This window comes from Molothrus ater, chromosome 4 (assembly GCF_012460135.2).
Source record: "Molothrus ater isolate BHLD 08-10-18 breed brown headed cowbird chromosome 4, BPBGC_Mater_1.1, whole genome shotgun sequence".
Classification (NCBI taxonomy): Eukaryota; Metazoa; Chordata; class Aves; order Passeriformes; family Icteridae; genus Molothrus; species Molothrus ater.
Window position 1 is genome coordinate 5,830,973 of NC_050481.2, and position 15,636 is coordinate 5,846,608.

Below are 15,636 nucleotides of genomic sequence, written 5' to 3' on the forward strand. Positions count from 1 at the left end.
CTACCTGATGATGCTCACAAATGAGAATTTCATCCTAGTGGTGATAGGTGGATAACAAGTCCACTTTCTCTGAAGTAATAGGAAAGCTAAAATAAATTTCAACTTCAGCAGCACCTGAATGCAGATTTGGAATATGGTTGCATGGAAATTTATACCCATACTGCTTAAAAAAGTTTAAAGCAAGAGAAAATTGGCATCTCAGCAGAATGCAGACAAAGTAAAGGCTTTACTATACATAAATTAACACACGCACTCCATATGTACCTACCATTCTGAATGCTGTGCATAAAAAAAGTACACAGGGTCTGCCTTGATTGTAAAGGGGCTTTCCTCACAAAATAATATTGCCTGTGAAATATGGCACCAAAAAAAAAGTCTCCTAATAAGGAAAGAGGTAATATGCCTCTACAGCAGGAATCTTTGTGACTAGGCTCTATAGAGCATAATTTGCTCTGATCATATGCCATGGGCATCTCAGCATCCTCCCACTGTTTTTCAGCTTGGCACCACACAGAAATAAAATAGTCAAGCCGAAGGCAGAGACATCTGAAACACTTTGGGGAACCTCAGCTCGCTCGGTAAGTCAGTCAAAAGCGCCTCTTTTTTACCTACAAATTTTAACTCCACCTGTTTCCAATGTGGGGCTGCATATTTATCTGAGCACCTGCCGAGCTTTGCGCAGCTTTTGTCGGGCTGTTGGCCGCTTTTGGGCCGCTTTGGCCAGATCTACCTTGCTGCTGGCAGACCCCCGCCTCACGGCTCCGGGGTCCCTCAGGACTCGGCGGGCACCTCCCGAGGGCTTCCCCTCACGCCCGGCTCGGCGGGCACCGCCCCAGGGCTTCCCCTCACGCCCGGCTCGGCGGGAGCAGGGTTCACCGCAAGCCAGCAACAGCAGCGGGCGGCTGAGGGGCATTTGTAGCGCTCCTGTGGCAGCGCACCGCCCCCTCACGCCCCCCCGCTCCGGGCCTTGAGGGGCGGAGGTGGGACGGGCGCGTCTCCTCCTCTCCGGAGCGCTCGCTGCGGGAGGCGGGTGCACTCTCCGTAGCCCCGCTGTCTCCGTGATGATGCTGTCCTAGCGAGGGATGATGACAGGCAGAAGAGGAGGCGGAGGAGGAGGTGGAAGAGGGGGGCAGAGTCGCCGCTGCCGCTGGGAGCCCTGTCTTTTGCTCGCCTCGCCGGTAGTTCTCGGTTCCCGCTGCCGGGCTGCGTATCGCGCCGGCTTGCCGACGGGTGGCGGGGTGGCCGTGGGGTTGTGGTGAAGGATTTGTCCTCGCCAGGTGCTCTATCCCCCGCTGAGCAGGGCTTGTGTCTTTTTCTCCATCTCCTGCTTCCTTTCCCGCCGCACACGCTGCCGGACGAGGCCGGCCGGGAGTGGGAGCAGCGGCGCTCGCCGCCGCCTAAGGGGACCCTGACCATGTCAAGCAAGGGCAGGAAGAGCAAGGAGCAGGGGAGAGTGACCTTCCCCCCGCAGCAGGAGGAGGAGGAGGAAGGGGCAGAGGAAGAGGAGCAGCAGCGCCGGCGCCGCGGCTGGAGAGGTGTCAATGGGGGGCCGGAGCCCCCTCCGCCGCCGCAAAGAGCTGTCAAAACCCTCCGGGAGCCCTACGGATACTACCCGCCCCCACCTTTTGCCAGCACCATGTAAGTGGGGCCCGAGGGGTGTTCGCAGGGGCAACTTCCCCGGAGCAGGGCTGCGGCTCCCGGCGAGTTTTGGGCCCGGGGGTGCGGCCCCGTCCCGGCCGGCCCCGGCAGCGGCCGCTCGGCTCCCAGCGCCCCGAGGGGCTCCAAGTGCCGCCGTCCGGCCCCGGCCTGGCCTCGGCCCCCTCACCAGCCCCCGGCTCGGCTTCCTCGGCGTCAGGCGGGCACAGGTCTGTGCCGGGGCAGGGAAGAGTCCATGCCTTCCTTGTTTTTTCCCTGGATGCAAGTGCAGTTGCCGGGGAATTGACCAATTGTTGGCTTGGCTAAGGTTTAAAGAACCCGTTGCTAATGCTGCTTTTTTATTCTTAGATGCTTTTAAAAGCTATGCTGAGATAAAAATGAATTCCCCACAGAAATCTAGGACACGTGTGCAGAAAAGCCTTAGTTCTGGAGAGGTACCTTATGGTACCTTGCTTGGATGTGCTTTTCTGAAATATCTGTTTATTTTCAAAGGTGCAATCCTAAACATCTATCTATGTAGATATATAAAGAGATGCTGCCCATGCAACTAGACCTGCTGCAAAATAAATGCATTCAATTTTACTTGTAGGGATGTTAACTTTCTTTTCCCTGACTTGTAAAATGTAGGTTGTCCATGAATAATTCACTAATTTTTATAACATGCTGCAGTTTAGGTAGATTTAACCTCAGAGGATTGCTTGACTATTTTATGTTTTCATGACAACAATTAGTTCTTAATTAAATATTTTAATTACCGGATAGCAAACACTGAGTTTTAAGATAAGATATTCAGCACTTGTAGAAGCCTTAATTAAAATCACCCCAGAGAAAACTGTAAAATACAGAAATAATTAGGGTAATGCTTAGAATGGGATAACCACAAATAAAAGTGGAGTTTACCGTCCCTGTGCAGAAATTCTTCACAAATACCCTGTGCCCAGCAATTTGCACTTGGAGTGAATTGGTCTTTCACATGTCTTCAGCTGTCAGAAAGTTAGTTGTGCTTGAGTTACTTGTCTAGACTCCCATGTAGATGATGGAATGGGAGCAGAAATAGCAGTGGGAAAAGCAGCATAGCCATTTATCTTCTTTTTTGGAGGTGCCTGTCTTTATCTGCCATAAAAAGAGACTTGGACACATTATTTTTAGACAGTTGAAGCTGGTTCAGATGAATTGTAAGCTATGAGTCCTCAACTTCTGGATCCCAAGTGTCCTTCTAGAGAGATTGACATATTCCTGTGTTGAAGAAATGGATACTACACCACGGGGGGGATCAAACTGGAGTGCAGTTTACACAGCTGTAGGTGTTTGAGCCTGCAGTGAGCTCTGTCTCATGGAATTGTTTCTGGTAGATAATTCTTGATATCCTGGGAATCTGTGAGCCCAATGAAAAAAGAATTGACATGGGTTAATGTAGTGAGAGTATGTTGAACTGTTGGGGTATAGAGGCAAAAGACACAGAACTAGATTTTCCCTGTTATGTCACTGTGGTCATCCTTGGTGTAGCAGTGGGATTTTTCTCCTGGAGTAACATTCTGGGCTGGGTGCTAGTGCCTAAAATCCTTGAGCATGTTAATGAGGTAAAGGTGAGCATCAGCTTGCTCCTGATGTGCTCAGATTGACACATGTCAGGCTTTAGCAGGCCCAGGGTGAGAGTCCTTGGCTGGAAGGGTTTGTAGTGTAAATATTCAGCACAAGGTGTAAGGGAAGGAGGCAGGAAGATGTGAAGTAGTTTGCCCATGAAGGCAGACATGGCTGGGTTCTGAAATCTCTGGAAGCAGCAGCCTGTGCAAAGTGCCTGTCAGTGTACAGCCGGCTCCCTCCTGTGCCAAATATTGCTGGGAAAAAAAGTAATTAACCTCGGATTCCCACTAAGATTGCAGACTGGAGGTAATACTTGGTACTCTATGTCTTAGTGGGAAAAAGGTAGACAAGACCTGTAAATTAAGTGTACTAGGCATCAGATACCTGACTTCCTGAGTCTCTCTGAAAATCACAGCGTAGTTTTCTGGCTGGAGAGACAGAACACAAAGAATGGACTAAGTTTCAAAGGAGCTTTACAGTTCTTTGTTGGTACAGAGAATTAACTTGGTTCTTTCCTGGTGAGATGTTTGCCTTGTTCTGTGCGTGTATAGATGCCCTCCTGCCATCAATATATGGCCCTTTTTTCCCACAGGAATTCAGATGGTTGGTATTTTCCTTTGAGGAGTTATTGAAGGGTAATGGTCAGAAAAAGCTCTGAATAGTTTTATGGGGCAGGAGTTTGTTCCATCCCCTAAGTGCATGTACCCCTCCTCCTGATATTTCACTGTAGTTTTTTTTTCCATTTTTTTGGACTAAATCTTTCCAGTTTGGAGCCAGCACTTCTGTGAGATGACATGAGGGCATTTTGGATGATGGATTATGTCGTTTCAGACCAGTGGGAGAGTATAGACCTCAGTCAGATCTTGCAGCTGGCCTGATTTATGTTCTGCTGTACAGCTGAATTAGCCTCCCTCTTCTGGAAAGCCCAGGCAGTAGCTCACAGAAAGGAAAAGGAAGCTCTCATTTCATGCATTTTTGGATTTGGTGCAGGGACTCCCAGATTTTTTGGAACATGAGCCAGCGTGCATGAAGGCGACGCCAGTTTTAGTGGTGAAGGAACAAATTTACCGGTGACCCATTCTGACACATGGGAAGCAGAGATGGGAGAGATGGGAAAGCCTTCCTTTGGGAAAGGCAGTGAGGATGGGGGATCGCCCCTCCAGCACTGCTTGTGGTCCTGCTCTGAGCCAGGAGCTGCTTCCTCCCATGGAAGAGCTGTTTGGTTCTGTTGCAGTAGCAAATAAAACACTTGAGATGGCTTACTTTGAGAAATCTCAGGAGACATTAGCTACAACTGCTCTTGTGTGTGTGTGCGTGTCTGAGCACTTCTGTAAGGTGATTATGGGTCTTTAATTTTAAAACTGGGACCTCAGAGATGACCTTTGGTAGAGCAAGAGGCACAATCTGCATCTCCTGCTCGGCTGACTCTGGTGTTGTTTCTTTTAAGAGCTGTTGGCATTATGTGCTTACCAGATCTGTCTGTTACCACTGGGCTGCATTTCCTTTTCAGGGCTAGAAGAGACTCATGATCACTCATGTACTGTAGTTTAGCAGGGGGGTAAGCTGCTTGTAAATTGTTGATGCCATCTTTTATTGCTTGTGATAGTTCAGGGAGAGTAGCAGCCTGTTCTTCGGCACAAATTGCTCTATGGATCTGGCAAGACCCAGGATAAAATCTCTGTTTCTCCACCTACTCTCCTTTCCTTTAAAATTGCTTATGCTGTGTGCAGTGTTAAAAAGTAGACTTAGAAACAAGACTATAAATCTTTTGGATTGCTGTAGATAACGAGCGGGATAAGGAAAAAGGAATTCTCAGGTCAACTCTTCATCCCACATTTCTTTTCTGCTGCAGTTCTAGATTGAACATGAAAAGGGATAGGTAGAGTAACACAGCAGAAATCTGTAATTGAAACAGCCCATGGCCGAAGCAGAGAGATTGTTGTGCTTTTTTCTAGCCCTTTGCAGTTGCTGTGCTGCTCAAATGTCTTGCTTTGTACATTCCTTGTAGGAATAACTGTGACCAGGCAAGGATATGAGGCAGTGTAAGGTCATAGTAAAACAGGAGACAAGTGGGCATTGATTGTTCCATGGAAAATCTTTTTTTAAATAATTTTTTATTTCCCATATGAAGGTCATACATTTTAAATGAAAATACTTGAGCTAAGCATAAACATGTTAGAATGTAGGAGAGGTTTTTGTATGTCTTATTTACCAGATCTGTAATGAACCAATGAATTGTTCAGAGTACACACAACATTGCTGCGTCTGACAGCTTGTGATGCTTGTCATTAGGTAAAGGTCTGGAAAGGTGATGTGCTCCTTTAGGAGCCTTGGCCTCACTCGTGTGGGAGTTCTGCTGCAAAGCAGAGCTGAGGAATAACTGATCCTGAAGGTTGCTGCACAGTTCCTGACGTTCTTCCTTCTTTCCAGTCAAGTTTTTCCGTTCCTCAAAGCAGCTGCTTCACTGCTGCAGGCTCAGGGCCAAGTGGAACGTGTCCAGATGTGGTGGGACAGGTGTGCTTCATTCAGTTAACATCACTGATCTCCAATTCCATCCTTATTTATCTCTACTGGCTAATACAGAATAATTGGGCATTTTTCTTACTTGGTTCTTTTGTGGTTTTATTGCCATGCATTCTACAGATAGCTTGATGTTTTTGTCTATGTGTTCTTTCAACTATTTGGAACAGTTGGGAGGAGGAGCATCATGATTCCCATCTCTTCTTCCCTCTTTTTTAAATTAGATTGTCAGTACCTTACAGAGACAAGGCTGAGTATTTGAACTTTAAAGGCTTTGCAAATAGAACACAACTAATTAATGCACACTTAGTTCTATTTTAATCATATTTTTAAGCCAGTCTAATGATTTTGAGAGATGCAACTTGAGATTTTGCTGGTTTGATTATTTCAGATGGCAAATAATAAATATAAAATATGCTGAAAATGGAAACTAAAATCCTAACTATTTTATTCATAGTTTGGGATAGCTAAAGTATTAGATGTAAGAAAAGGAAAGCAGAAAATGGAATAGGAGACCTTGTACCTGATTGTTGCATGCCTTACTCTGACCAGAGCTATGCTGGCTTCGAGGTCCTTGAATTTGCTGAGGGAAAAGTGGAAAAAAAGAGGGGAGAAGTGTGGATGAACACAGCAGCCTCGTGGCCCTGTGGTGCTGCACAAGATTTTTTGCTTTAAATTTTTTTTGGGATGTCTTGACAATATTTTAGTCATTAAAATACCAAGCATCGTCCATCCTTATTTTGAGAAGTATTGCAGTCACTTCAGATCCATCATTTCTGTCACAAGGTTTCCAGTTAAGGATATCTTCCTTCCTAGGAAGCCACTCTTGAGAGGACACTTTTGAAAGGATGTGTGTGTCTCTACAGAGGTCAGATGAATCACCTCAGTGAAAACCCAGATAGTGGGGTTTGAAAGGGAGGTAGATAAAATGAAAATAACTGTCATATTTCAAATTATGCTGAAAAATTAAACTGAATATATAAGAATAAATGTATTGTGTATTTCATAAAACATAAATGAGATTCAAATTGGCAGTTTAGAGTCTTCTTAAAGCAAGAAGTCAGCATGAGTCAATTTGTTTTGTCCTTGTTACATTTTTAATAGCTATAACTTTTTTTTCTTCATAGCATTAAACACTACATTTCTGTATCTGTGTGGTTTTGGATGTGGAGGATAAGTGCAACGGCAAAGACAAGAAGATCTTCTTTAAAAAGAAACTCTGAGAAGACAACGTATCTGGTTTTAATTCTGATTTTGCTGGGGAATAAGATAGCGGCACACTGTGGCTGTTCACGATGTGCACTCTGGGCTCAAGTCTTTATTTCTGAGTACTCCTAAGTGGGAAATATGCCTGAGGTTTAAGACATTAAATCAATTCTGTGTTTAAAGAGTTAGAAATCCTCTCTGTTATGCAGCTTTTTTTATAGATTTAAAGAAAGTGGTATCGAAGTGGGGAAAAAAAAGAAAGAAAGAATGGATCATGTCATGTTTGCCTGAGCAGTTTTGCCACATCTTTGAAAAAGTGAATAGCAGTTAACATTGCTTATTCCATGGTGCCACTCAGACTATTTCAGGTAGTCCAGAAATGCCAGCCACAGATAACAGGGTAAAAAGATCAAATGCTTCATCCCAGGAGAGACCTGCCCTTGCTAATGAGTTTCACAGTCTCTTTGCTTGATGTGCAACTGAGCTGCCCGTTTGCATTCACTGAAACGCTCAGGGCTTGGACTGGGTTTTAGGGTGTTTGTAGCTGTGATCAAGTGATTAGGACTGTACATTGGGATGTAGATAGCTGGAAGGGCAGGCCTGTCCTTACAACCTGGATGGAATTAGTTCTGCCCAGTGAGAACTCCTGGGGCCGGCAGTGCTACATCCAGAGATGGCAAGGGGCGTATTTTGTGCAGTGTCAACAGAGCTCGTTGTTGAGAGACCACACCCACAAAAATCAACCCCCACAGCACTTAGGAGGCTGTTTCTCTGTCCGTGGGTTTGAACCTGCATCAGTTTGGATGTTTATCTTCCAAAGCTGCCCATGCAGATGCTACTGTGTCCACTTTAACGCAGAGCCCTTGCGTGTCCAAAGGTGTGTGTGGCACTTTTTCCCTTGGTTCTTTTTTGCAGACTGACAGTGTTTGCTTAAAAAGGGCTGTTTAATATTTTGGTTTGCCCTTGGCATTCATTACATGGACTCACATCTCTTCTAATGCACTGAGGGTAGAAGGATTAATTTCCTTTTCAGTTTTTCTGTCTGGCTTTTTACTCCTGTGTCTGAGTTTTTCAGCAAAGTGAAAAAAAAAAATTAATTTTCACAATGCTCCTGTAAGATGGGAGCCAACTGTTCTTTTTTCTAAAGATGAGGAACAGAGGCACGTAGGGCCTAAGAAACAAATTTGGAACTTGAAAGATTTCTTTATCTCTAGGTATTGTGTGTGTATGTATATATATATATATAGTGCATTGTATGTATTCAAAGCACACCCTCCATGAAGTCATGTTGTTTATCAGCAGCACTTGGTGTCTCCATGCCCATGAAATCATCCCAAGTGATCTCTGTCTCTTGAGCTACTGGATGAACTGATAGCAGCTGGAGGCTGCCTTCCTCACTGTTGAGCTGGACTAGAAAAGGCAAGGGAGATTGCTGACCTTGCCAGGCAGTTGTCTCCTGCTGCTGTTTGCTCCAGCTGGGCCGTGTCTGCTCCTCAGCCTCTCATTCCTCTTTGCAATTTCTATCCAAGGTCCCTTCTCTTTGCAATTTCTATCCAGTCTCACTGCTCTGAACCTCCCTACCCCTCTCTTGTTTCCTTGCCTTGCTAGATCCAGCTTAGCATCCAATCTGCCTGTTCTCTGAGCACATTCACTGGTTCATAATTCCAGTTTCTGTGTTTGCCCAATTAGCTTGCTCACCCATTCTTTTCACCTGTTACCCTTCTCTTTCCTCCCTCTTTATTCTTTTGCAACTGGTTTCTGTGGAGAGTTGACACATTCCCTGGTTCTCATTTTCCTTTAAAACATTTCACTTTCCTACGCCCAGGTTTCCTCTTTCTAGTGCAGCAGTTATCCTAATTTTCATTCACAGACCCTCTCAGCTCCTGAAATGTGTGATGTAGAAACAGGCCCAGCACAATCCACAGCATTGCAGGAGTCCACTGGAATGAGAGCTGATCCCAGTCTGTACTGGATGACTCCTGGTGCCTGGAACCTGTGAACAGTTTACTTGTAGAAAGTCTGCTGAATATGTATGTAGTATTGTTGTCCAAAAAATCTGTAATTTGACCGAAGTGACTTGTGAGTAGAAGCTTCCAGGTTTAACATTTCTAGTAGTAACACAAGAAGCTATGATCAGGCTTCATCATGTGTTGCTTGGCAGGACATCCTGAGGAAAATGTGTTTTCACCTCACTTTTATGTGATCTACAACATGGTAAGCATTAAGTATTGCCTTACTTATACCATCAGCTTGAATGCCTGTGATGGATAATATTAGTTACTACTGAAAGCAGTAGATGAGTTATCATTTTATATATGGGAGGGATTTCTGAAGAGGAGCGATGTCTTAAAAGGAATGAAAAATGTTAATAAATCTTGACCATGCTAAGAGAACAGCAGTGGCCCGAGGCATTGAGCCTGTGAGTGCCTTTAGATTGCAGACAAGCAAGAGCAATCCCAATTCAGGATACTGCTTGTCAGGAAATGAGCGGAGGACAAGGCACAAAATAAGTTGTTGCAGCCGCAGGATTGGAAGTTACAAATTACCACCAGAGTGAAAACTTGTTACCTCTAGCTCGTTTTCTCCTTAGGTACATCGAAGAGAGCCCGTCCCTGAGGCGGATGACCATGATGAGGGAGAAGGGAAGGCGACAGGCCATCCGGGGCCCGGCCTTCATGTTCAACAACAGGGGCACGAGCCTGACGGCCGAGGAGGAGCGATTCCTGGACGCTGCCGAGTACGGCAACATCCCCGTGGTGCGCAAAATGCTCGAGGAGTCCAAGACGCTGAATGTCAACTGCGTTGACTACATGGGCCAGAACGCCTTGCAGCTTGCTGTGGGGAACGAACATTTGGAGGTGACAGAACTTCTGTTAAAAAAAGAGAACTTGGCACGGATTGGAGATGCCCTGCTGCTCGCAATCAGCAAGGGTTACATTAGGATAGTGGAAGCAATTTTGAATCATCCTGGGTTTTCGGTAAACAAGCGACTGACTCTGAGCCCTTGTGAGCAGGAGCTCCAGGATGATGATTTTTATTCCTATGACGAAGACGGTACCCGCTTTTCTCCAGACATCACTCCCATCATTTTAGCCGCCCACTGCCAAAAATACGAAGTCGTACACATGCTGTTGATGAAAGGAGCGAGGATAGAAAGACCTCATGATTATTTCTGCAAATGTAATGACTGTACAGAGAAGCAAAAACATGATTCTTTCAGTCACTCTAGGTCAAGAATAAATGCGTACAAAGGACTGGCCAGTCCGGCTTATCTGTCCCTCTCCAGCGAAGATCCAGTGCTCACTGCTCTCGAACTCAGCAATGAACTTGCCAAGTTGGCCAACATTGAAAAAGAATTCAAGGTAATGGGTTTGTGTTTCTCTGTCTTTGTTATTGTTTTATAGTTGCTGCTACTTCACGTTGTCCTTAGATGCTGAAATGATTCCCTGTGCTTTTACTTTTTCAATTACAAATACTCTCATGCATTTACTGTCTCTTTTATTCTTGATACATAAGCCTTTAGAAGGAATTTTTAATGGATGAAATTGCTTTTGCACCTGCTGTGTTTGGAGAAATTTGGTAAAATTGGAAACTGGAAAAAGCGTGCGTTCTGATAAGCTTGCAGCAGACAGGAAACAATTCTGGTTGCTGCAGCACACAAGGACTGTTCTTAGTTACAAATGCTGAGTAATATCAGTACAAAAAGCAGAAACATTTGGCTTTTCTTGGGGGCACTGCAGCACTGACCTTATTCCTTCTTCTTAATTTGTACTGATTTTGATGTCTCCAAATTGTTAAAAATACCCAAACTGGTTGTTTTTTGGATGCACCTTTTAGGAATGTCACATGTTCAAAACCAGCTGTTAGTCTGCTTACAGATGTTGGTGGTCTTTCCTGGTTTTCAGCTGTATCTGGTTTTGTATGTCAGTGCCCTGACTTCTTTATATATTTCAATTAATGGCTTAGTTAACTGTTGCCCAGTGCTTTTTTTAATTCTTTTTCTGTTCAGTTGGATACCTTGAGAAGGACCTTTCCTCTTGTTCTCTCTTCTCCCCCTGCAGCCAAACCCCAGTAGACTGCTTGTAATGAGAAAAGCTTGGCTCAGGGAACGGCAGATTGCTCTCCATGGGTGGAGATATTCACAGCATTGTCTCTTGGTGTAGCAGCAACTTTATTGGGGGTCTGCAAGGCCACTGTTGGGTACCACTTGCTCATTGAATATCTTGAAAGATGATCTGAGAGAAACAAAAGATGCATTAACCTCTCCACACTGCTTACCCTGTGGAGTACTCAGAGGAATATCCGACAACCCAGAGAAGGACAAGCAGAAATTAACCAAGTGAAATTTAACAGAAGAGGGAAAAAAAATCCTGAGAAAGAATAGGTCCATATTCAGCTGAGTGAGTTAAAATAGAATTTAAAAAATAAATTTTCAGTGGTGAGAAGGATTAATGTATTATAACACACGCTGATGAAATGTAAAATTCAGCTTTAACCCTTCCTCTCCTTTCTTTGCTGAAGGAACTCACTCATACCATGCTGTGTATTGTGTAACCTGGCAAATTAATGGAATACTTCCTCAATGTATTTATTCAGGGAAAAATGTCAGATTTTTCTTTTTCCTCAGATGAAAAAGTACCCTGCCACCAAAAGCTAAATTAGGGCAAGCTGCATTGTGGTTTTGTTAGGCAAGGATGTAAGTGATTAGAATTGCATAGAAAAATTACAGTGGAAAGAAATTCATGGGAGACTCCCATCTTACAGATACTAATACCATGCATACAAATTTCATTAGAAAAACAAGTAGCTTGAAATTTTGGACGAGAAAAGGTGAAGTTTTTTTGATTGAGCTTTTCATTTCAAACCAGAGCTTTAAAAAATTATTTCAGTTTTTAAAATGGTAATTCCCTGCTATTTTGGAATGCCTAAAACCCCAAGAAATCCACTGTTTTCACAGATTTCAGTATTTTTGGATAGCACTTTCATGGCTACTAAGCTTGCCAGGTGTATCAGATGATTCAGTTTTGGCACCTACAGTAAAAATTGTCCCAGACTCCTTGCTGGCATGGAAATTCCAACTTCTCATCAATGTCAAAACATTCCAGTGAAGTAATTACTGTCCTCATTGACGTCATCTCTCTTTTTTTCCCTTCTGTTTCTATCAAGCCTGATGGGAGAACTGAGTGTTTCCCTGGAGTTCTCCCGTCTGCACCTCCCTTTTCAGTGCTTTCTTCCCTACAGATCTGTCATCTGAAGGTGTTTGGCTGATAACTTGTGTGCTTTGTCACATCCCAGAGGAGAAGGCTTCTAATCCAGCATTTGCATTCCTGCAGTCTTCTGCTGCACTCTCCTCTAGGATCATCACTGCAAATTCTCCAGTATTCCACTCAAATTCCATCTGTAGCACAGCACTGAGCAGAACTGTTTCAGGGTGGGCAAAGTACTTCATCTCTCTCACAACAAAAAAATGGACAAATCTGTTCAAGTCATGATTTATTCTCAGTAGCTCTGGAATATTAAGGGCCATGATGTTTCCTGTGCGTGCTCCACTTCCAGGATGCAGAGCACTCCTACAGAAAATACTGTTCTGGGTGGGTTTCCCACAGAGAAAGAGCATAGGTTCAACCTGTTGAAAAACACCTGAGGGCCAAGTTTCCTGGTGAATGCTTGTTAAATTGAACCTAACATCCATTGCATATGCAAAGCCCAGTCTGCCCCTCTTGCTTATCATTTACACTAAGAAATTCTAATGCACAAACCAGTGTTGGCACAAGTGAATTAGAAAAGTGGGAAGGTGACTTAGGACATTGTTTCATGACAGTCAGTTCCTCAAGAAAACCTGATTCATCACATTGATTTTTAGGTTTTATTTTATTTTCCTTTAGGATAAAGGATTCAAAGAAACCACAGAGCCCTGATTTTTCTTGGAAGATGCACGACACTAGCAAAAAAAAAAGTACTGAAAATTAAAAAAAATAGATGAGGAAACTGGAGCCTTAAAGACCCTTTCCTTCTACTCCTTTCATCTCCAAGCTTCCTCACTTCCAATTGTGAAATCCTTGTTTCAAGCTGCTGTTTGTCCTTTTGCTCTCCATCTATTATATTTATTTCTTCTTGACGCTTTTGAGCCTTTCTGATCTTTGTGTCCACTTGTCTTCTTCCCATGTATTCCTCTATTCAATTCTCTGATGGCCAGGGCAGGGAGTACAGTATTTCTCTGACTTGACTTGGTGTTCCTAGTCCCCCTGGTCTCCTAATTCCAGGGATTGCCTGCAGGATTTCAGATGGCATCAGGAATTTCAGTTTGATCTTGGTCAGGAATGCTACCAAATTGTAAAAACTGGAACTGTTTCTTGTCTTAATGTAAAAAAGTGACCATTACCATAGTTGGAGAATTATCTTTTCCTTTCCAGTAGCACCACAAAGTACTTTGCAGTACAAATATTCCCGATTTTAATCTTTTCCTGTTCTCCTGTTTTTAGCAGACTGTGGCCACTGCAGCTTGCCTTGGGGAGTGTTGGGGTTGGTTTACTGAAGTTAATTGATATTCACCCTCCTCCCTGAGAGCTTTAAAGCTGTTATTGCCCAGGGAAGGGAGGATTTCTGGCAGTCAGAACAGCTGATGGAACTTTCCTTTGGAGTCACCATAGGAAGAGAGAGGACAAGGTAGCTAAAAAGCCCCGTGGTTATCTCTTTATACCAGCTTTCAACTAAATACTGTCCTGTGTAAGCAAGCTCAGTTCTCCCAGCTGAAATTACTCTGGCAAGGATCAAAAAGGTTGTAGTCCTGCTTTCTATAGGATAAAAAAAAATCCCTGTTCCCAGTTTTGCTAAAAGCTCCTACTGAACCAAGGGAAGATGTGGATGTGCATCTAAAAGCAGAATCTGTCAGTGTTCCAAGTAAATTTACATAGTGTTGTCTCAGCTGAACTAACAAAGAGTGTGCAAGCTTGATCTAGGTTTAGGCTCAGCTTTTGAAAGGACAGGGCCCAGATCCATAACCATTAGTGCAGTTATGTGCTTTATTTGCATATACAGTTACACGTGCAAACTCACCATGTATGTAATATCCAAGTGGCCCTTTACCAGATAATAACATAAATTTATGATTCAGTGAAATGGCTGTGAATTAGTTGTGCATTGCTTGTGAGCTTTGGTGCTTGCAGGAGTGTAACAGAACACAGATCCCTACATTTTGTTTGACTGCCTATGATGGCTCAGTATAAATTTCCTTTGCAGTGGTTACAAATCTTGAGTGGAATCAGCTGAAGGTTTTCTGTTTGTGTGCTTCGTCCTTTGCACACAGACTGCTACTTTATTTGTCAAGACTCCAGATGAATTCACAGGGCAGTTCTTGATGTTAGGAGGAGAACAGAACACACAAATTTGGGCAAGCTGAGGTGCAGCTTTTGAAGTGTGTCAGAGTCCTCTGAAACTGCTTGTGAGACACAGCCTTGCATTTCCAGTCATTGTCAGTTGGCCTCAATGTCCCAGAGTCACCTGGGAACTGGAAACACGGGGTGCAGGCTGATTTTTTTTTGATGTTACCAAGATATTTGTGCAACTGTTAGTGTTGATCTGGTGGCTTAATTTGTATGCTCTCAGGAGTGAGCAGAGGTGATGTGGATGACTGGGACCATAGATTAAAATTTCTGATGTTCACACAACGCCCTAGAGGTAGAAAGTTGTTTGAGAATCAGGTACTGTTTGTCTGTTTAATTCTGTAAAGCAATCAGATAGACTGGGATAAATTTGATTTGCTAATACATAGGTAAATAAAGACCTGGAGAGGGAAATCTGACAAGTTTTCCTGCTATAAGATTCAAATCCAGAGTGGGATATTGAGAATGCATGTACTGGTTTGCAGTTCTCATAACAGCATTTGTGAATAATGTAGGCTGTATTTATTCCTTAAATGTGGCAGAATAAAACATCATCCATGATATCGTTAATCTTATATGGCAATAAGCCTAATTTTTATAAGCAAGTGGAGTATCTACCAATGAAGAAACATGTCATTCATGTTTCTACTCTTCTTCTACTGCTATTAGAAGAAATCTGGGTAACTCTCGTGGTAGGCAAACATGCAAAGTGTGGAAATAACTGTTATTTCCTGACTACTAGAAATCCACTATTTCTTTTTCCATATCTTCACAATTAGCAAAATAATGAGAAAACACTTTGTAATTGAAGCCTCTCCCTGCAACTGGACAGCACATGTTTATTCATACAAGGACAAAATTTGGGTTGTGTTACATCATAAAGCACTTGAATAATAAAAAACCTGTTCTAGCAGTTTGTACTTAGAGTTTTGGCCTCTGTGATGAAGCTCTTTCTTGACTAGGCTGTCATGAAAGACTGTTCCTCTTTGTTGTTTTCCTGGTTTTTTTTTTGACTGCTGCTATTTTCTAGCCACCATCCTGGAGTCTGCTTTTGCAGGGTTTTTATCTTTGTAGCGTGTGAGATATAATCACATTTCATGCAAAAACTCTATCTGCATTCAGACCTCCATGCAGGCAAATATATTTCTCTCCCTTGATTAGCTTTTTTATGACACTTTGCTGTAGGGGGATACAGTATGGGTAAATGAAGGTGGTAGAGAATGTAATTGCATCCCCTAAAGAGTTGCAGCTGGACCAATTACTAAAGATCAGGAGCAGGTGTGATGTT

The 15,636-nt window shown here is 43.5% G+C and overlaps 1 protein-coding gene across 1 annotated transcript in view; it reads left to right on the top strand.

Moving 5' to 3' along the window:
- The first annotated feature begins 1,013 nt into the window (after positions 1-1,013).
- TRPC3 (transient receptor potential cation channel subfamily C member 3) overlaps positions 1,014-15,636 on the top strand; it is a 33,235-nt gene continuing 18,612 nt past the window's right edge. Inside the window, exons 1-2 of the mRNA XM_036382209.2 lie at positions 1,014-1,638; positions 9,557-10,328. Coding sequence (XP_036238102.1) covers positions 1,415-1,638; positions 9,557-10,328 — 996 coding nt within the window. The 5' untranslated portion in view covers positions 1,014-1,414. The remainder of the gene's footprint in view (positions 1,639-9,556; positions 10,329-15,636) is intronic.